Consider the following 22,403-nt stretch of genomic DNA (forward strand, 5'->3'; position numbering starts at 1 on the left):
GGAGACTTGGACTTCATCCCATGTGACAGGTGTTTCTGAATGTCAGTGACAGCCGTGGTCAACAGCAACAACGGGGGTCCCTGTCACTGCGTTAACTAATGGAAATTTACACATTCAAAAAACTGTTAGGTATGCATTGGGAGGGGGAGCTCAGTGCCAACTTAAGTCATATGTGACTGCTGTGTGGTCAAGTGTGACTGTGTGTGTTTCTGAAGTCAACTTAGACTAACATTCTGACAAACAATCCTAACAGGTGTCCCCTTCCTCAAATACCTAAAATGTCAGAGGGTCTCGTGGATGATGACCACTCCAGGACAGTCTCACGTTTCTGACCAAGGGGCCCAGATAAATTTAGTAAGACGCTGTCCACTTCAGACGGCAGTCAGACACTTGACATGTTCACAGAGTGAAGACGCTATAGACTGGACCGGACTTGTTGGCGTTTCACACATCTGTTGAGAAGGTAGCACAGATCAGAGACCTGCAGCTGGGATCATCAACCACATTATGGAATCATGACATCAGCAGAGGATGACGAAGAGTTTGATGAGGCTGTTGAGCGCTATGTCCACGAAACCAGCTGGAACTGGGTAAAGTAAAGCATCTGCATGTGTGGAAGAAAAAAATATGAATTCTGGGTAAAAGAGTGCATGTTGATGAACAGAATCAATAGATGTAAAAGGCGAAAAAGCAAAGGATTGTGCTTTTACATGTAGTTTACAGCATGTGTGTGTCAACATGAGTGAAGAGAGGAAAAACAGTGTGTGTCCAAATACATGTATATCAGAAACAGTGTTTTAAAGTAACTGGGTCCTGTAGCTAGTTCTTAGCACAGCAGAGACAGTGAGACCAGGGATGAGTGTGTCAGTAATCCCCTCTGTAAGACGATCTGTTCAGACTGAAATTTGGGAGGGTGAAGAAGGGTGTGGAAAGGGAGAAGAGAGGGGACAGGGGTAAACTGGGGTGGAGGGACAGCCTAATGGATCAGGTGATCTTCTCACCTCATCTTTGGTTTTATGAGTTTTGTTTATTTGGTAAGAAGGGATTCTACCGTGGAAGAAAACAAGATGTGTCATACAAATTTTGCTACCCAGACTCATTAGGTGAGGTAAAAGTTGTCGTTGAATGTATTATAAACATTTTTGGGATATTGATTAAGAAAGTACTTAATCATGTGGCCCCTTGTTGTCACCAACACATCCTAAAAGATATGTGTGGACTGTGGATACCTATACTTATATTTATTTTTGAAATATCCCCGTTTTAAACCTGCAGTAGGCAGAATATTTTTGGCATCATTGAGCAAAAAATCCATAATGACCTTTCAACATATTGTAATTCAAGTGTTCTGAGAGAAAACTAGACTTCTGCACCTCCTCATGGCTCTGTTTTCAGACTTTAAAAAAAATCAAGCTCATGATGGGAGACTTTGGCCAATCATAGGTCATTTAAGAGAGAGAGCGTTCCTATTGGCTGTTCATTCAATGGAGGCAGCTGTCAATCACTCACAAACTCCGATCAAATGGTCAAACTAGGCAGCGCTGACCAAATATGAATCAATAATCTGTTACTGTAATGCCTATTTCTCGCCTCAAATGTTTTCAGAAACATCTTGTAGTGTACTGTTTAGCTGTAAAATGAGAAAGATTGCTCTGGCTGGTGGGCAGTGCTTGGTATTTCCTCAACTGATCTCAACATGGCTGCCGGGTACAGTACACTACAAGATGTTTCTGAAAACATTTGAAGTGAGGAATAGGCATTACAGTAACAGAATATTGATTCATATTTGATCAGCGCTGCCTAGTTTGACCGTTTGATCGGAGTTTGCGAGTGATTGACAGCTGCTCAGAGACGGCAGGCTCCAGCTCGGCTCTGATGGTTGTTTTCCCCCGATCTGTGAAATCTTGCAGATGCCATTAGGAGCACCGGAGGACACAGAGGCAAATGATTTTTTTCAGATTACCTGTCTCGTGCACTTGCGTCAGGATATAGTGACCGTTTTATAAAAAATAACTTCTTTCAATCATATTTGCTCCAATTCTACCCACTGCTGCTTTAAATCCAGAGTTAGTTAAACAAAATCTCATGTTGTTTTGCCCAAGAGGGTGTTCCACACTCATAATTTCCCTAGTCACGGACAAAGAGTTTTTTTTTTACCTTTTAATCACCGCATCAGAGTTCAGTTCATTTCCAGCTAATTATTCCATCAGGTCTTGTGACTCACAGACCAGAACAGCCAGAACCAATCAGAGGCCTTGATATCAACCAAGTGTGTAAAAAAGATTACGCAATGAATTTGTCATAGCACCGAGCCCTTGCTGAGTCAACTGAAATGACGTCTGAACAGAATAACTCGTGCGTGTGCATGTTGTTTTTGATGGCCTGAGGCACATTGTGAGGAGTCGGTCAAGTCCGCGGTGGAATCACTCATTTAAAATGACCGTCGTTCTACCGTTGTATAGATTGAGTGCGTAAATTTGTATAAAAGGTGTATGAGAAATTTGGTTTGGAATGCAAACATTGTGATGAATGAGCCCTGGTTATAAATAAAAAAAAATGTGAAAGGTGTAATACCGAAATGTAAGGAGTTGTTGGCTGGTTTGACAGTGTGTTTGTGCACAGAAGCTGATGTTTTCTATCTCACATGATTCAAAAGAACACCCTTAAAAGTCAAGTAACTATTTTTGACAGACTTATGAATGTAGAGTAAACAAGTGGTTCCCCTACTTACAGTTTGCATGGTGCATATAGGAAGGAGTTAGGTCATAGCTACATATATAGAGTTGTGATTGGCTGAACTGAGTGAGACCACATCAGCCAAGACACTCCTCCGAGCACAGAGGGGGATTTAATTTGGTGCTAAATAAGGTCCACCTACAGTACAGGTACCAAATTAGGCCAATAGGTCTGTGTGAATGCATGTAAAATATGTCAAATTTAAGATATTTAAGGACTAATTAAAGCAAATCAAATTTAGTTTTTACCCCGTTGATAAATGTTGTTGAATGTTTTAGTGACAGCGTCATATGTCAACTTGTTTTTTGTAGCCTGATACCGATCACAGCGCTGACCATACATGAAACTGCTATCATCTGCTGGTTGGTGTCCAGAGTACATCAGCTGAGATCAGCCCTTCCTGGCAAAGCAGCTCGCTCTTGGAAGCATGTCTCAGGGCAGCTGTGTGGCTCGAATATCCGTGTAGAAACTCGGTGACACTTACAAGACCGATGTCTGTATATACTGCAGGTTTAATGTGACATTTTTAAGCAACTTTAAAAGAAAGTCCAAGGTGTTGTTAGTGAAACTTGCAGGGTTACACATTCATGAGTTGTTTAGTACAATGTAATAAAAATGCACGTTAAATTCAGGGTGCGTCAGTTACACTAGTAGTGGCTTGTACTGTGATGAATGAAACTGAACTGTAGCTGCACAGGAGACAAGAGCTTCCTTACAAATGCAGAATAAATGTACAGTATGAGGGAGAAATTTCAAGAGCACACTTCATATTTCACAGGAAATTCCTCAATTCAAACAAGGTGGATGGACAAAAATATAAACTATTTTACATAACTTATTACGCGGTAAAAGGAACCACCAATCTATCCATTCATAAAAGTGTTTAATGTCAGCTGAGGTTGCAGGTTGGTGCAAACAAAGACACAAGTTCTCAGGCAACAAACTGGATCTGAAACTAAACATGCTGAAACTGCAAGATTTTAAACCACACACACACACACACACACACACACACACACACACACACACACACACACACACACACACACACACACACACACACACACAACACACACACACACACACACACACACACACACACACACACACACACACACACACACACACACACACACACACACACGTACACAGTCAGCCGGAACAGTGCAAGATGAGACTGCAGCTCTGTCATTGTCCAGTTTGACATTGTGACATGCACTGTTTGCTACTCAACAAATTGTGACTATAGTTCAAATTTACGAGCGGAGCGTGTCTTTGTTTTTATATCATTGGTTTTATCTCTATTTTTTTCCACTGAATTTCATAATAGTGTCATCTGGCATGACGATGCGATCATTTTCAAAATTACACAACAGTCCCGTCACAAGATAATAACACACATGCAGGAGGAAAAACCCTAACAAGTTCCTCCTTTTCTGGTTTAGCCCGGAAAGTCTGGAAAAACCATTAGTTCCCATGCACTGTGTGCACACACACACACACACACACGCGCACACCAAACTGGCTCATGTTGTAGAAGAGCTGCACGTGAGGCTGTTGTAGCGTGTAGCCCATGAAATAGTTGAGCTGGTGCAGGGAAATCTTCCATGAAGAAGAACTAACTTTCATGCCAATAAAGCTTCATTTGTTTTTAATTTGAGTGCATAAGTAGGGGGAGTTTATAGTCTACATTAGGACTATGTTAATACCTGTTAAGTGCATCTAAGTCTATGTAAACCTGTGTCTGTGTGTTTGTAATAGTGTAACAGAAGTGTCTGCCTCCTATAGCCTGCATACATAGCTGGTGTTGGGTTCATAATGACTCCACCAGTCAACCACATCCTCCTGACACACAGTTACACTACATGGTCTCAGTCTAGACTGCCAACATCGCATGTGCTCTCATAATGGCCTGTGATTGGCTAGAAACATCGCCTCACTGCATCAGGCTGACTGGCTGACTTCAGACGCTCACGTAGGCACCGCTATTTCTCACCGTCACAGGAGCTGCTGCAGTTTCCCTCAGGGCCCTTTAAACTGAGACACTGTAGCGTGGTAAGGTTGTGCTATGTATTATATAAAAAATTCGTAATAAAAAGTCATAGTATGATATGTGGAATTTTTTTTTTTTTAAATTCATAATATAGTATGTTAAAAAAAAGTTATTATATAGTATGTCATAAAAATTCATAAAAAAGTCATATTATAGTATATCGAAAAAGTAATTATATAGTATGCCGAAAAATGTCATAAAAAAGTCATAATATAATTAACACGTCATATATATTTTTTCTAAAATCAAAAACATAAAGCATTATGGAATGCCATTTTAGCCCATATTAAATAAATACAAATAAATAAATATTCTCATGAATTAATTAAATATGACTATGAAATAAATCCTGAAAAAAACAAGAGGCAATAAATATACAAATAATTGTAAATATAAATATACTTGTATTTTTTTTCAGGGGACCTTTATTATTTCATGACACATTTATTTATTCAAAATTGGCTAAAATGGCATTCATAAAGCATAAGTCTATTCTATTGTTTAATCACACTATTTCACCAACTTTTAGATATCCACTGACAAGTTTAATGAGCCCTAATGAAGCAGAATTTGTGTATCACGTATAATAATAATAATTAAGTATCCGGTTAGATATAGATTTTTATTTATTTATTAATTTTTTTTAATTTTTAATTTTTAATTTTTAATTTTTAATTTTTAATTTTTAATTTTTAATTTTTAATTTTTAATTTTTAATTTATTTCCTGATTAAAAAAACCTGGACATTGTATGTTACTGTAGTGAAATATTTCATTTATATAACAGATCCGTTTTGGGTTGAATTCAGCTTCTTTAAGAAAGTTATTTTTGTTTTCTTTATCAATCTTTTACTTTGAGATACCAAATTTGACTCTACCAGTCAACCCTTCTGCAACAGTAGTGTGAGCAAAGCAGCTGTAATTTAGTTGCCACTGTGGCAGCTGGAAACCGATGAGTTTGGCAACTCAACAGCTCGACGCTGATTGGCTGACCGGCGGGTTCTGCTGCAGATGATGTCATCCACTGACGGGGTTCTGCTGAGACAGACAGAGAGAGAGAGAGAGAGAGGAACAGAGGCGGTCAGAGGGACAAACTACTATCGCGTTGACTTAAACAGTCCGTTTTTAAGTCGGTGAGAGCAAGTCGAGGCTTTATCAAACACCCAGCATCACCTCTACCGGGAAATGCTGCTTCTATAATGTGTTATTGAGCTGTCATTCACCACTGAGGAAGCACCGGTGTTTTGGTAAAGGCTGTCAGCAGCAGCAGCTATAGAAGGTATGAGCCTGTTTTTATCATGGGTTTGACTGCACCTGCATGTCTGATGATTTTTCAAATTTTCACACAGTTTTACATATCTGTTATGATCACTACTGTGTCTTTACACTCAAATATACTCATCATTTATCATGCATTACTAACATTTTCAATTTGCACTGTCACAGGATGTTATTATATGAGTCAGCTATTTATTTACACACATCTATTGGATTTCCCTTTACATGTGTGGTTGGGTAGCTGATTGGTGTGAGGCACATATATTATTGTGTGCATTAGTCTTTTTAATTAAACTAACAATTCATCACTTGCTGAGGCTTTTATTTTCTTAAATGATCAGTAGGAGTCTATAGATGTTTTGTGAGGCATATGGTTTATGTGTGTGTAGTAATAAATGAGACTTTGTGAAAATGTGTCAATACTTGCAACACATTATACCCGCTGAGTGGCCCAGCCGGATTCCAGCCTGCAAGGATAATATACATAACATGCAGCTTGTAAACCCATTAAACTAATGACCATGCCACAGTTAAACACCGGCTTTTCAAATTTCACAAAGGTTCGGTTAAGTTTTCATCCACTACCACTCCTTTTTTTGAAACCAGGCAGTGCTGTCAGTGTTTTGAGACATTGTTCCTCTTTTTCGTCTCATCTGTATTACACAAGGAAATCTATTTTTGGCTCTGCAGCACATACAGTAGCAGTGTTCACACCAAAAGTCCCCTGCTTTGAGAATCAGCTGCCAGCAGCTCTGTAACTCAATGCCTCAGTGAAAGGTGAAATTAATAATTAAAGATGGTTAATGTCATCTATAAAGAGGTATTTCAACCCTCAGATGGCTCCTCAGCTGCTCTGAAAATAGGGCTTCTGTTCTTTCTGTAAGGAGCCTGTTCTGGTCATATGCTCAGAGGGGGATCAGGATGTGCTGGCATTGTTCCATATCTTCCCTGTTGCTGCGATCATTTTGGGGTCCCACTGCCAACTGAGTCAAGGTCAGACCCCCCCTTTCGCTGTTATTAGACAGCTGCAAACCCCAAGGAGTCTTGAACGCTATATGGGATTTATCACGTGTGGCCACTGGTGTTTGCATCATAGAAATGTAAATAGTTCAGTTATTCTATGGCGCCAGCAGGGATGAAGTTGAATAGATACTCTTGAAATGGTTTTAGTTCTTTACCTTACCTGACCTGACCTTATGCTCCTAGTAGTTTGTTTTAGAGTTGAGCTGTCACAACTCAGACAGAATAAAAGATCATATTCTTTTCCAGGTGTTTTTGAGTGTTCACCTTGAAAGCATTTGGTCAGTAAACATTGCTTGAATGAACAGAAAGCCGTGTTTGAGGCATAATTACATAACGAGCGACAAGACTAAACGTCACAACTTAGGAGGAAGTGTGTGCGCCTGGTTTAAAGCACCTGAAAATTACTAAGAGTTCATCACATTTGCATCGAAGTAGGGCTGCAATTAACAATTATATTCATTGTCGATTAATCTGTCCATTATTTTCTCGATTAATCGATTAGTTGTTTTGTCCAGAAAATGTCAGAAAATGGTGAAAAATGTCAATCAGCGTTTCCCAAAAGCCCAAGATGACATCCAAAAATGTCTTGTTTTGTCCACAACTCAAAGATATTCAGTTTACTGTCATAGAGGAGTAAAGAAACCAGAAAATATTCACATTTAAGAAGCTAGAATTAGGGAATTTTGACTTTTTTTTTCCCTTAAAAAAATTACTCAAACCGATTAATTGATTATCAAAACAGTTGGTGATTAATTTAGTAGTTGACAATCGTTTCAGCTCTACATCGAAGCTTTGTCTATACGAATACTAGATAATCAATAGTTGCAGCCCCACTTCAAATCTTAAGCGTTTGACTGCTCTCAAAAACTCAGATAATCTGCTTCATCAGGACTGTGTGAGATTAGACAATTACATAAATCTCTAATGTGAAACAACTAAAACTGTTAGAATTTTCTGCAGAAAATAAGGCTTCATTGAAAAAAACATAGCTGTGATCACCCCTCGCCTTCTCTTGTGTGACTGTGTTACCATAATAGGAGTGTACAGTGAGTGTATGAGGTCTGTGGCCATTAGAGAACAATGTAAAGATGAACAACCAACATACTCAGACTAGTTCTTTTGCGTCACAGAATCCTGTACTCTACCTTCAAAAGACATTGGCGTTGTCCACATTCACAGTCCGTCTCACATGTCTCTGAAGGCCAAGGTGTTCTCCTATAGTTCCCATGACGCCTCAGCTCAGCCAATAAATATTATGGAAGGTTAGGACATCACCTACATGGGTACAAACTGGTCTAACTTGGTTTGCCCTTTGACCTCTGTTGTTGGGGGTTGCTGAATGGAAAACAGTTGGATAGGATTTACAGACTTATCAGGAAGGGGGAGAAGAGGTCAAAGTGGCATCAGGTTCTTTCTACAGTATGTAGGCCACACATTGAACAAGAACCAGCCTCCACGTCCTCTTTCCCCTAGCCATGCCATTCACAGTGCAGCTCCAAAACTGTCTTCAGAACAGAGTATCAGAATAACTTCACCTCATGCCCCCTGAGGCAGAGTCATACGTCATCAACGGTTTGATTGACAGACTGGAGAATGGCACAGCAGATGCCGCTTCATAAACACCTCTTCCTCTGAAGGTTGACTGAATTCTGGGCGGCTTTGTGGCGCTTAGATCACGACTATTGAGTAGCAAAGTCAGACCTTTTGGTGTGGATGTTTTAATGCTACATAATCTCTTCTGTCCCGTCTTCGCTGTTCCCTCCCACCAGACCCGTCAGACCATGAACTACGTGGGCCAGTTGGCGGGCCAGGTGTTCATCCAGGTCAAAGAGCTGTACCGAGGCCTCAATCCCGCCACCCTTTCCGGCTGCATTGACGTCATCGTGGTGAGGCAGCCCGATGGATCCCTGCAGTGCTCACCTTTCCACGTTCGCTTCGGCAAGATGGGAGTCCTCCGGTCAAGAGAGAAAGTGGTAAGGGCAACACGCCTTATGTTGTCGTATTGAAAGAGTTGTGACCTTTCAGATGAGGATTGAAGTCTTGTTTTTTCCGCTCCTCCAGGTGGACATTGAGATCAATAGAGAACCAGTGGATCTGCAAATGAAGCTTGGGGACAACGGAGAAGCATTCTTTGTGCAAGAAACCGAAAATGATCAGGTATGCATGACTGTAATTGTATCTGTAAAATGCTCTAGTTCAAAGTGTAATACAACATCCGTTAAATGGAATCAAATAAAACCAAGATTCAAATGAAAACGCGCCTCAGTCTCCACACCCCTGACCTCCCTGAACCCCAGACACACCCATGTTTACAACCAAGAAGCCTTATCCAAACCATCTTCCACCTTACATGCAGTCATACCGTAGTATTTTGAACAAGGTCACGCTGTGTGCAGAGTTGGCTCAGCGGCCAGGAATTTTTTTTTTTTCTTTCCTTTTTGGCTGAACAGCATTCCTCTGTTCATCAGTGAGTGAATGAGTCCTGAATGCAGCATTTACTAACTCAAGCTCTCTGACCTATATTACAGTAAATACTGTGGCCTAATAACTGAGGATCAACCTGCACTTCAGGATCCTGGCAAAGAAGTATGCTTTTATGTAGGACATGTGTTTGAATTTGGTTTAACTGTTAGAGAAAGGTTGACGAGTTGAGTAGATGTAGTAAGACATACCCTCCCTTTTCTAAAAATCACTATACTTGTTATATGTTCATGAAGTCCATGAGAATCATTCACAACTCAAAATTCATGGAAAACTAAGAAAAAAGCAGCTGGTTTTTCCTCAGTTCTTGGACTTGTTTTCACTCGGTTTTCCAAGATTTTTGAACAAGCCAAGTCGCCAGTACTGTCATCATAAAATGTGTTTCTTCGGTATAGTACGTACATGAGGATGTGTGCAGCTAAAAGACACAAACAAGCGGTGAACGACTGAGGTCGGGGGCAGGGCACCAACAAGGGAAGGGGGTGATTTATTTTCCTCAGAGTGGTGTCAGATTCCCAGGCCTGGAAGAGGAAGGAGGGGGGACGGGGAGACAGAGGACTTCTTGGCACGGGGAAGAAAAACGTGAGGGAGCATTGTCAGACCACTAATCATATGGTTATACCTCACTTTTTCCTCCCTCTCTTTCTCTCTCTGTGTGTATGTCTGCACATATACATTTACACTCGCCCGCGTTGAAAACAGGAGTCCCTCCTGGAAAGCCTTTCCTTTTTCCTAGAAGGAGGAATTAGAGGACCACCTCCTTTCACAGAACTGAGGAACAGACTCTGTTTTGGATCGTCTGTTTGGTTTTTGCTGCCATAGGGCCTCCTCACAGCAGAAGTGGCTGCAAACAGTTTGGCAGTGATTGCCCACTTTTGTGAGACCAAAATTGTGCAATACACAACACAACAGTAGAGTCATGTTCCAGTGGGAATTGATCCAGATTTCAAAATCTAGTTTTAACCTGCTTACTGAAATGGTCAGGGTGGATGCCGGAGAAGATAGTTTGGATGTAGTATTTTTGTTTTTCAGTGTTTGAACCTGCAGCAGGCAGAATATTTTTGGTAAAAACTCCATAATAAACTTTCAGCATATTGTAATTCAAGTGTTCTGAGAGAAAACTAGACTAGACTGCACCTCCTCATGGCTCTGTTTTCAGACTTTAAAAAATCTAGCCTGTGACGAGAGACTTGGGCCATTTACAGGTCATTTGAGAGAGAGAGCATTCCTATTGGCTGTTCATTCAACGGAGGCAGCTGTCAATCACTCACAAACTCTGATGAAACGGTAAATCTAGGGAGCACTAATCAAATATTAATCAATATTCTGTTACTGTAATGCCTATTTCTCCTCTCAAATGTTTTCAGAAACATCTCGTAGTGTACTGTTTAGCTGTAAAACGAGAAAGTTGCTCCGGCTGGTGGGCGGTGCTTGGTATTTCCTCAGCTGATCTCAACATGGCTGCCGATTCACAAACTTTCTCATTTTACAGCTAAATAGTACACCACAAGATGTTTCTGAAAACAATTGAGGCGAGAAATAAGCATTACAGTAACAGAATATTGATTCATATTTGATCAGCGCTGCCTAGTTTGACCGTTTGATCGGAGTTTGCGAGTGATTGACAGCTGCTCAGATACGGCAAGCCTCCAGCTCGGCTCTGATTGGTTGTTTTCCTCCGGTCTGTGAAACCTTGCAGATGCCGTTAGGAGCTTTCAGATTACCTTTCTCATGCACTACTGTCGGGGTATAGTGATCGTAGTGACCTCAAAACCTATTTAATTCTGCATCCTTGCCCTGATTTGTTCTTATATCTTGCTGCTTTTAAAACATTCTATATAAATAATGTTTTACTTACTTGCATATTTACATGATAAACCATCTCTCTGCTTTGACACAGGCCACATGACGCTGTACAAATTTCAAAGAATGGATTCATGGTTTCACTTCTGTTTTGCGTCTAAACAGGAAGTGGTTCCCTCCTACCTGGCCACCTCTCCCATCATGTCGGAAGGGGCCGGTCTGATGAGCTCCTCCCTGATGGGGAAGAGCTCTGGGCCGCCCATACAGACCCTGGGCTCCTCGGGGTGCGCGGGAGAGACGATGATGAAGAAGAGGAGGAAGAGGAGGAGGAAGGCCCGGGCGGACAGCGTTAGGAGGGAGGAGAGCGGGGACTACTCCGAGGACGAAGACATGTTCACCATAGACATCAGCTCAGATGAAATGGCGGAGATTGAGAGCAACAGGTGAGAAAGTGTGGAGAGAGGAAAGGAAGGAGGAGATGGAAGGAAAGAGGAACAAAGAAAGCAGAAAGAAATACAAGCAAAGAGGAAAAGCGGTACACGTGATAGAGTAAGTGAGGGGAGGAAAGTGAGGCAGTGAGATAAAAAAGTATAATACATCATTGAAATCAGCTTTGAGTGCAGCTGTAATGGAACCGGATCTTGTCAGGCGAAGATAAACAGACCAGCGTCTGTAGTGGAGAGGCCTCCAGCTGTGGCACACTGAGATAAGACGCTCAAGACCATATGGAAACCACTACTTCAGCCGTGTGACTTTATCTTTAAATAGAAAGGAAGAAGCTTTGCATGAGAAAAGAGGAAACATCTTCACAGTGGGTGTGCATGTGCATACAGTATGCCAACATGTGACTCGGCCTCTGGTGTGCAGACAGTATTCAATCAAAAGCAGACTGGTGGGCTACGAGATGAGGCATGCAGCTATAGGAGCCACGTCCCTCCCACACTGCAAGTGCTTAAGTCCATTTATCATGAATGGATTCAGCAGCCGCAGTAAATATATGACACATGACAGATTTATTTTCATGTCTGCACGTGTGTGGGGCTCGTCTCTACAGTACACTTCTGTAAAACAACACCACGTGAGTACAGATATTAAAAATGTGGTTGTATATACAGTTAGTTCCACTAATTCCTTTAATGCATTAACGCAACTTTAAATTTTTTGGTTGTAGTGAAGATACTGGCCTCATATGAAACTAGAAAACCCAAGGAATCCATTGGTACCAACCAAAAACCTAAACTAATGTTATACTAGCTTGTTGGGAAGCAGGCTAAATAACGCTCCAAAATCTTGGCGAGGAAAAACTGGCATGGCCATTTTCAAAGGGGTCCGTTGACCTTTGACCCCAAGATATGTGAATGAAAATGGGTGCTATGGGTACCCACGAGTCTCCCCTTTACAGACATGCCCACTTTATGGTAATCACATGCAGCTTGGGGAAGTCATAGTCAAGTCAGCACACTGACAGCTGTTGTTGCCTGTTGGGTTTCAGTTTGCCATGTTATGATTTGAGCACATTTGTTATGCTAAATGCAGTACCTGTGAGGGTTTCTGGACAATACCTGTCATTGTTTTGTGTTGTTAATTGATTTCCAATCGTAAATATATACATACATTTGCAAAAAGCAAGTATATTTGTCCACTCCCATGTTGATAAGAGTATTAAATAATTGACAAATCTCCCTTAAGGCACATTTTGAACAGATAAAAAATGTGTGATTAATCATGATTAACTGTGGACAATCATGCGATTAATTGCTATTAAATATTTTAATCAATTGAGAGCCCTAATACAGTTATCATGCTTTATTATTAAAGGGAACTTTAATAACGAAGCTACTTTGCATTTCTGGCCCAATTACAGTATGTTGTCTGATGGTGATATTCTATGCTTCAACCCAAACATAATTACAATTTGGGAGTCAAAAAGAAACTCCGGACTCACACTTTGCACCAATGTTCAACGAAAATACCTCATTGTAGCTGCAGGACATATTGTGTTTTGAGTGCAGGCTGAGTGCAACAAGTTCAGGCATGATCTCTGTGGGTCTGAAATGGGTGAAAAGTGTAGTAAAAGTAAAATATATACTATACTACATTATGAAAAAATGCAAATGATATGCAATTATATGGTATAAATATACAGTATTTGTGTGTGTTTCAGGACTTCCTCTCGTGACGTCTTAAGAGATGAGACGACAGTCGGTTCGACCGGCGGCTCCTTCAAACAGACCGGCATCTACACTCGTTCAGATGGAGAGTGGAGCCCGATTCAGAGGTGCTTCATTCACTCATATAATAATATTAATAATAATAACTTTATTTGTATAGCACCTTTCATACATAGAATGCAGTTCAAAGTGCTTTACAGTATGGCATTAAAAACAACACACAGCTGAAATATAATACCAGATTCATAAAAATAGAATAAAAGATCCAATAAAAAAGCGGAGAAATAAAAGTAGCAAAAATGGTGGTAGAAAAAGATAGAAAAATACTACAATAACTAAATGCCTGCCTGAATAAATAGGTCTTCAGATGATTATTAGAAATGTCAACAGAGCTTGCATATCTGATGTAGCTGGGCAGGGTGTTCCAGAGTCCAGGAGCATAGAAGCTAAAAGTAGTTTCCCGACTCGTTTTGTTATGAAAAGTTAAAATACCAACATCAGACGACCTAAAGGTTCATATTGGTGGATAAGTGGTTCAAAAAGTCTGAGATATAAGAAGGTGTTCTACCATATGATGAAGACCTACATGTTATTATTCAGAAGAAACAGCTCTATAATTGTTATTTCTCCTCTCTCAGCCCTGGAAACTCTCGTCCCACCTCTACCAAGAGTGACTCTGAACTGATGACCAAGCCGTCAGAAGCAGACAATCAGAATCCAGCCATGCACTGGGCGTGGGGCGAGCTGCCACAGGCTGCCACGGTAACCGACAGAGACCACTGTGCATGCAGACACAGAGAGAAACACTCTCTGTATATATGCAGTAGTTTTGGTATGTTAATATTTATATTTCATCCTTTTCCCTGCTTTTCTAGCCGTCCTTCCTCCCAGTGAAATCCGACCCTCCACCAGTTTGCCCATTATCCATCCCCGTGTCTGAAAGCACACACTTCCGTGTGATAACTCACGAGATGTCGTCGGAGCAGAGCGGACCCTGCTCGGAGATATCAGCGCTCAGACTGCTGATGCCAGAGGAGACCAGTGAGGAGACAGTCAGGATGGAGGCAGAAGTCATGAGGATGGAGTCCGAATCCCAGACAGCTGGTGGTGTGGCAGCTCGTATGATGGCCGACATGGAGGAGACAATGTCTCGTCAGCCAGGCAAGACTGACTCTCCATCCAAGAGAAAAGGTATCAGTATCATTCCTTTGGGAGTCATGTTTATCTAACCAGCCATCATTTAATTTGCTGAGGTTTTAATGTGTCTCTCTTTTACTGGACAGCTCAATGGCAATTTAGTTTGTGGTGTTAAAATTACCTTTGGAAAATACATTTGGAAGGTCTTTGTAAATATAATGACAGTCACACATGTTAACCCAATCTGCTGGTTTTAGAAAACATTTTCTGGTTTACCACGGACCGAATATGATTTTGTTAAAGAACAACTTTAAGCCAAACATAAAATTTTAAGCACATTATGAAAATATAATGACAGAAACTCCACCGTGTTTTTTACAATGCTGAGTTGACAAGATTTATTTAAAAAAACATTTAATTTGACCAAAACCTGCTGTAAAAAAAATATTTAAAAGCAAATACAAAGAAGCTGACAATGTATCTCAATAGAGTCGCCTCTCTGTTGCAGACAAGAGAAGCCGCCATCTTGGCTCTGATGGAATTTACCTGGATGACATCACAGAGCTCGAACCTGAAGTGGCGGCACTTTATTTCCCTAAGAGGTACGTGGAAGCACACAAACGCACACAGTCATAACTTCTATGCAAATAAACACATTGATAAGCTAAACAATATTTGGTGGTCCATGCTTATAAACACCTCTCTTCTGTATAGTGACAGTGGTGCAACAGTGAGGAGCATCTCAGACCCGGGTCTCCACAGCACCAGTCAGTCCCCACAGTCGCTCAGCTCTGGAGGAGACAGCGGAGTGGACAGCTACTGCGACCCCATGGCCGACATGCCGTCCATCGCCATCTCTTTGTGCGGAGGACTAAACGACAACAGGGAGATCACTAAAGGTAAGACGCGGACACAGCACGACTGCAAGCTTCGAACACTGTGTTGAAACTGAACATAACATGTGTGTGTGTCCTTACAGAGCAGTTCCACGAGAAGATCATCTCTTACCAGCAGTTTTCCGAAAACCCCTCCATCATCGACGATCCCAACTTAGTTGTGAAAATTGGCTCCAAGTAAGACTTCCTAGAGAGAGATCATGTTTAGGTCTAAATATAATAAAAGATTAATCTATAAGCAGTTTACAATCCGCTGTTTGCTGTATGGATTTAACTGCCACATACTGCTGAAAAAAACTGCAGTGTGTGCAGGATTGTTTGGGCTCATAAAGAGGTTTTTGGAAAGACTTTTGGTTGACAAAGTGTTTTTTACTGCAGTTATGAAATTGATAAAAATACATTTTTGTTTTCCTCCTCAGATACTATAATTGGAGCTCTGCGGCTCCACTTATGCTGGCGATGCAAGCTTTTCAGAAACCGCTGCCAAAGGTAAGAAATTGATACACAGTGCAGATACTCGTGACTGTAGGTTGGGTGTGTTACATGAATCCCCCTTTTGACCAAAAACGGTACTGCACCCTGTATGTTCGTATCCCCATGCACCTTATACCTCTACCCATCTTAAGCCCTGTTTCCACCGCAGAAACTTTCCCCCGGACCTTTTGAACCTTTTGAGGAACTCATTGCATTTTGACTGCAGGGATCAGGATCTACATTGAGTTCTTGGGACAGTAGTTTCTCAAAGTCCCGGAACATTCGGGGTGGAGTTTGCAGGGATGACCGTCGCTGATTGGTCAAACACACACACTACAGTTACGGTTTCAACTGCACCATTTCATTCATAAAACAAGGAAGTACTTTAGTATCGATTTAGAAACATTTTAGGACAAGGGGAGAGGAATTTCTCTTTGTTTGATAAAATTAAAAATAAAGTTAGGCCCTGCTGTCAGCTTCCCGACTCATTTAAAAAAAAGACAGAGAGAAAAAGAGAGAGATCATACGAGTGAGCTGAGAGGGCGAGCGCTAGAAGAGAGAGAGACGTAGGGCAGTGGTGCTGTGAACGAGAGAAAGTTCATTTCTGATTGTTTCACGGTGTTAACATTTAAAGCACAAATAAATAACCCTTAGACATTCAACAGAGGATTTACTGTGGAGACACTTTTAGCTTCATTTTACTCCGCTGTATTTCATTCGTTACATCCAACGTGCATCAGTAAATATATGCAGCAGTAAATGTCGTCGCAGTTTTTTTTCCAGAGTGTTTTTTAGATGAAACAGGCAGACACACTGAACTGCAAGCTGCAGAGTGTGTCCACCAGCAGTTCTCGTCACATGTCATGTTGCTTTTTCATACATCAGTGGACTAACTTGCCTAATCTTGGCACGTCTTTAGACCGCGGTGGAAATGCAGACAACAGTGGGCTGAAGGAACCATTTCTTGAAAAGTAGTTCCATGGACTAAAAGTCCTGGGAACCTTTGGTGAAAACCCAGCTTTATATTCATTATGTTGCATAATACTAATGTGTAATCTATAAAATTACAACCTAAATGTTCTGTTGTTGCGCTCTTTATGTTGTGTGACAAACATCCACTGAATCTGTTCTCCTTAAACTTTGTCTCCTCCTCTGTTCCCCTCCCTCCCTTCCCATTGGTGTAACCATCCATCCATTTATCAGTCCTCTTGCCTCAGTTACATCCACTCAACCTTAGAGTTTCTTCTCTGTTGTCTGACTGGTGTGCTGGGCTACAGCACTGTACGTCAGAGACAAAACTCTCCAGTTTTCTCCACCTTCCTCATTCTTTGTTCCCTATCAAACTCCCAAACGCCCACACATCCTTTATTTCCCTCATTCCAACCGCAGACACATTGTTGCTTTACTGTTTGTTGATTTACAGTCTGGTTTGGCCTTAAGTTTTTCTTTTAAGTGTGTTTTTTTACGGTGTTGTGTTGTGGTTGTTTTTGGGTTGTGTGTGCTCTGCTCCAGGCTGCGGTGGAGAACATCATGAAGGAGAAGATGCCCAAAAAAGGAGGGAGGTGGTGGTTCTCCTGGCGAGGCCGAAACAGCAGCACCAAATCGGTAACTTTTTTCTCATCTGTTGACAAAGTTTCCACTAAATGAGCGAGTAAAGCAAATTGTAACACTTTTTTCTCCTCTCGTAGGATTCCATCTCTGAGCGTTCGGCCTGTGGTTATACTGAGCAGGCTGGGCAAATGTCAAGCAGGTGAGGAACTCTCAAAACAATTCACGTCCAGAAAATATTAGCGAGCGATTGAACATCCCAACTGAACATCCTCTAACACACTGTCAACCTGTCTGATGCCAGACACAAAGAAGAGTCGTCCTCCAGTGATGAAGACCACAGGGCAGCCATGCAGAACTCTCCCAGCGTCCAATCAGAGCCAGGGTTCACAGCAGGAGGCGTGTCTTATAAGAAAACACTCCGGCTCACATCAGAGCAGCTGGTGAGTGAACTGTTTTATTCATCATACAGTCATCATTTATACCATCATATATTATATCTCATTCTCTCTCTCTTTCTCTCTCACACACACACACACACAGCTGTCTCTCCAGCTGCAGGATGGTCCTAACGAAGCTGTGTTCAGCGTGACCACTCAGTACCAGGGAACCTGCCGCTGTCAGGGCACCATCTACCTCTGGAACTGGGATGACAAGATCATTATCTCTGACATAGATGGAACCATCACCAGGTGGGTGAGACGTGTGAATATGGCTGCGTATTGGCAAGAATCTGGCGATACGATACGTATCCTGATACAGGTGTGACGATTCAATATATTGCAATATATTGCAATTTTTAACATCTAATTTTAGAAAAACTGTCATAGTATATAGAACACACCAAAAGTACAGTTTTAGAAATATGCGAAAATAACACATTTGTATTATGTGCAAAAAAAGGCATGTTTTTTGCCCAAAATTGAATGTGATTATCACAAAGTGGGCATAAAGGGGAGAATATTGGGTAGAGCGAATAGAATCCATTTTCCTTGACATATTTTGAGGTCAGAGGTCAAGGGACCTCTTTGAAAATGGCCATGCCAGTTTTTCCTCGCCCAAAATTTGTGTAAATTTGGAGCGTTATTTAGCCTCCTTCCTGACAAGCTAGTATGACATGGTTGGTACCAATGGATTCCTTCAGGTTCTAGTTTCATATGATGCCAGTACCTTCACTCTAGCTTGAAAACTGAGCCTGCTACAACCTCAGAAAGATTGAACAGCGGCTGGCCGTCAGATTTTTAAGAGGTTAATTAAAAATCGATACAGCGTTTTGGAGAAACGATACATAATAATCAAACATAATATCGCAATACTCGTGCATCGATATTTTCTTACACCCCTCCATGTAAATACAAACATACTTTTACAACTACCTCTACTACATAGTTGAACTCAGTTTGGAGTGAAAATGGATATAGATATGGCCTGTGCTCACATGTCCCAATGTCATTTGTGTGTGTTTGTCTCCAGGTCAGACACGTTGGGTCACATCCTGCCCACACTGGGGAAAGACTGGACCCACCAGGGCATTGCCCACCTCTACCACAAAGTCAGCCAGTAAGCACTAATTTTACTGACACACTGTCAGATGTGAATTACTTTATATAGTTCCGATCAAAGCCAATCACAAAAGGCATACATTGCTTGAAAATCCTGTACGTATTATACAGCACACAGGCCAAAAACAAGCTCTGAAAAAAGAGATTTGTTGTTATTGCCGTCGAGTTATCATTATTAATACATGTTCTTTCTTCTCCATCTCTCGCTCCGTCAGAAATGGCTACAAGTTCCTGTATTGTTCAGCCCGAGCTATCGGCATGGCCGACATGACCCGAGGTTACCTCCACTGGGTCAACGAGAGAGGCACCATGCTCCCTATGGGCCCCGTCCTTCTCAGCCCGAGCAGCCTCTTTTCAGCTCTTCACAGGTCTCCAATACACACAAACACACACATATTTGTCTAAATTAACACTGTATATGCAAGACGATGCAGGGGACTTGTTGTACTGTGCTGATTGTTGGTTACATCTCTGTGGTGGATGTGTGTTTGACAGGGAGGTGATCGAGAAGAAACCAGAGAGATTCAAGGTGGAGTGTCTAAACGATATCAGGAACCTCTTCTACCCCAACACACAGCCGTTCTATGCAGCATTTGGCAACAGACCAACGGTACACACACCTTATATACAGTACAACTGATGGTGAAAATTAAAGCCATTTGTGCTGTAGATTCTTGCATACAAAATGCATGCTATTTTTGCAAAGTTTAATTTAGATGTACATCATTTCTATTTGCAGGATGTATATTCCTACAAAGAAGTAGGAGTGCCACTGAACAGGATTTTTACAGTGAACCCTAAAGGCGAGCTAGTGCAGGAGCACGCCAAGACCAACATCTCATCGTAAGTCCTCCATCCAGTTTACGCGCTATAATCTAGGAGGAAACATCATGACTTCACAGAAAATGTTTCTCAATTTAACGTGTCTTTGTCGCCTCCTCTTCCTCTCCTCTCTTCAGTTATGTGCGTCTGGGCGAGGTGGTGGACCACGTGTTCCCTCTGATGATGCGAGCCTCCTCCTCAGACTTCCCCTGCTCAGACACCTACAGCCACTTCACCTACTGGAGGCAGCAGCTCCCCCGGGTGGAGCATCAGGGCACTACACCTCCACAGACTCCCTGCCCCGACAGCTGACTACCTGTGGCCTGCTGACCAGAGCACTGACTGACTGATGGTGTGATTGTTTCATGTGTGATATGTAGATTTTTTTGTAGGAGATGGAGCACTTTAGGTGCACAGCAGAGAGCAACTTAAAGGTCCCGTATTGTAAAAAGTTAGATCTTCATGTCTTTTATATAATAAAGCAGGTTTAAGTGCTATATAAATACTGTGAAAGTATCGAAACGCTCAATCTACGGAGAAAAACACACAGCCTGTATTCAGAAAGTGTGCCTTTAAATGAGCCGTCAGGATTTCCGTAACTTTGTGATGTCACAACTGTACAACATTTCACAGTTGTAAACATAAACATTCTAAATGTGTCCACGTTTATTTCCGGTTGCAGTGTATGTGAATGACATCAGCTGACAGGAAGTAAACATGGACTCAAGCTGTTGCCTAGCAACGCAATTCTGTTGAAATGCGCTAAAACAGAGCGTTTCAGACAGAGGATAAATACAGGCATATTCAGGCACAGTATGAGGAAATTAACGGGTTTTTTTAACATTAAAGCATGTAAAAATGTTCTAGTAGAAACTCAAAATACAAGTATGAACCTGGAAATGAGCATGATATGGGACCTTTAAGTAGTTTAATCTGTTGTGAATACTCCTTTAACGCACAAGATGGATGTAAGCGCACTTTTAAGAAAAGATGGCCTCCGTAGCCTTCTGACTATCTGTATGTATATGAGAAATTATGATAATTTATTAAGGGCAGCTTAGCACATATATTATTTTTGAGTGACATTATTTCAGTAGCTAGACTTTCTAGGCTATTTATGCAAACTGTATTTATCAAACGATATGTCTATGGCCACACTGTGCACACATCAGAGAGCAAGTTACTGAAACTTGTGCCAAATACTCGATGTAGAATTTATTTTCTTACTCTGAACTTTTTCAGTCGAGACTGTTACAGATCCTCAATCGGCATGGAAGTGCAGACATGCAAGCTAATTTTACTTTATAGTGACATATTGTGTGTGACCTATTATTCTGTCAGTATTAGTTACATAGTGCGTTGAAATGTCTTACAGAGCACAATGAATGAATGAACGTCTATGACATAATCCTGAAAGAGCGTACATTATAAAGAATGAATATTTATTGTTGAGACAAAGTCAGGAGAAAAGAAAGCACAACATTTTTAATGGTCTCAAAAAGTATCTGTGAGACAATATTATTTTTCTATTGAAATTACACAGTGTGTGTGTATATGTTGTGATCAGAATGCAATTTCTGTGGTGGCCTTCATGAAATTAATTTATCCAGTTACACTTCATACAGCAAGTCTATGTGATTGTTCCACTCTAAAATCTATGCTCGTGTCCATAAATGCCATTAACTGTATTTTATTTATTCATCCGAGTACATACTGGCTGATATAAATGTGGCTTACATTATATTATACATTACCCATTGGTTCTTTTACTGTAGCGTTCCCTTGTAATATCACTTAAAGCAAAAGCCAAGTGTGAAAACCCTTATCAGACAGCTTAGAGAAGACAGTAGGTCACAGTATTAAAAGAAATGTTTGACCTTTTTTCTAAGGAACAGACACTGACAAAGTGATCTTTATTTCTTACAATACCACAGATAACCTGAGGTGGTGACCTGCCTTATGTATCAGTGGATTTACTGTGAACACCTGAACAGTATCATCATATTGAGTATGCGTGCAGTTTAGATGTTTGTTTAGAAGATGATGTGTATATAATGCTTTATTATTCTTTCCATGAAAGAGCAAAAATAGCCAGAAAGTGTATTATGTTGGCCTTGACTGTGAACAATATGATCAATAATGTGTTCATTTACTCCCTCCACCCCTTCTCTTGACCAGTTCACTGTTAAATTGATGTAGTCAAACTCAATAAAAAATGCCTTGGTACAGCAGTGAGTGTGTGTCAATACTCACTTTCAGCGTGACAAGTCTTATTCTATAAAATCATCATATGTTCGTAGCGTCGCTGTCCTGTGAGAACCACATATCTCTATAAAGTCAACTTTTCATAACAGCCCTGCTTTCAGCTTTGTGATTAGACAAGCTTTAATATAATTTATTTAGCTTAAGAAGTAGGATAA

At 41.0% G+C, this 22,403-nt stretch overlaps 2 protein-coding genes across 9 annotated transcripts in view; one reads left to right on the forward strand and one right to left on the reverse strand.

Moving 5' to 3' along the window:
• Positions 1-22,403, reverse strand: part of itsn2a (intersectin 2a) — a 347,088-nt gene that overhangs the window by 261,606 nt on the left and 63,079 nt on the right. The window lies entirely within an intron of this gene.
• Positions 363-22,209, forward strand: lpin1b (lipin 1b). 2 transcript variants are annotated; one of them, XM_074615669.1, is made up of 20 exons: positions 363-590; positions 8,859-9,062; positions 9,151-9,246; positions 11,539-11,816; positions 13,538-13,651; positions 14,183-14,306; positions 14,420-14,735; positions 15,190-15,283; positions 15,396-15,580; positions 15,661-15,754; positions 15,997-16,066; positions 17,564-17,656; positions 17,740-17,801; positions 17,904-18,042; positions 18,143-18,291; positions 19,073-19,159; positions 19,377-19,529; positions 19,657-19,771; positions 19,901-20,004; positions 20,121-22,209. In XM_074615669.1, the coding sequence occupies exons 1-20, from the start codon at positions 516-518 to the stop codon at positions 20,293-20,295; spliced, it is 2,727 nt and encodes a 908-aa protein (XP_074471770.1). In that variant the 5' UTR covers positions 363-515; the 3' UTR covers positions 20,296-22,209. The 2 variants fall into 2 exon arrangements, with proteins under 2 accessions (XP_074471770.1, XP_074471771.1); XM_074615670.1 differs by lacking the exon at positions 363-590 and adding an exon at positions 5,675-6,067.

Source organism: Sebastes fasciatus, chromosome 18 (genome assembly GCF_043250625.1).
Source record: "Sebastes fasciatus isolate fSebFas1 chromosome 18, fSebFas1.pri, whole genome shotgun sequence".
NCBI lineage: Eukaryota > Metazoa > Chordata > Actinopteri > Perciformes > Sebastidae > Sebastes > Sebastes fasciatus.

Excerpts from the sequence above, each read along its gene's own strand:
- lpin1b (XM_074615669.1), top strand. The coding sequence starts at position 516 with ATGACATCAGCAGAGGATGACGAAGAGTTTGATGAGGCTGTTGAGCGC. Across the intron at positions 13,652-14,182 it reads GAGTGGAGCCCGATTCAGAG|CCCTGGAAACTCTCGTCCCA; the intron begins GTGCTTCATTCA and ends CTCCTCTCTCAG. Across the intron at positions 17,802-17,903 it reads GCTGGGCAAATGTCAAGCAG|ACACAAAGAAGAGTCGTCCT; the intron begins GTGAGGAACTCT and ends GTCTGATGCCAG.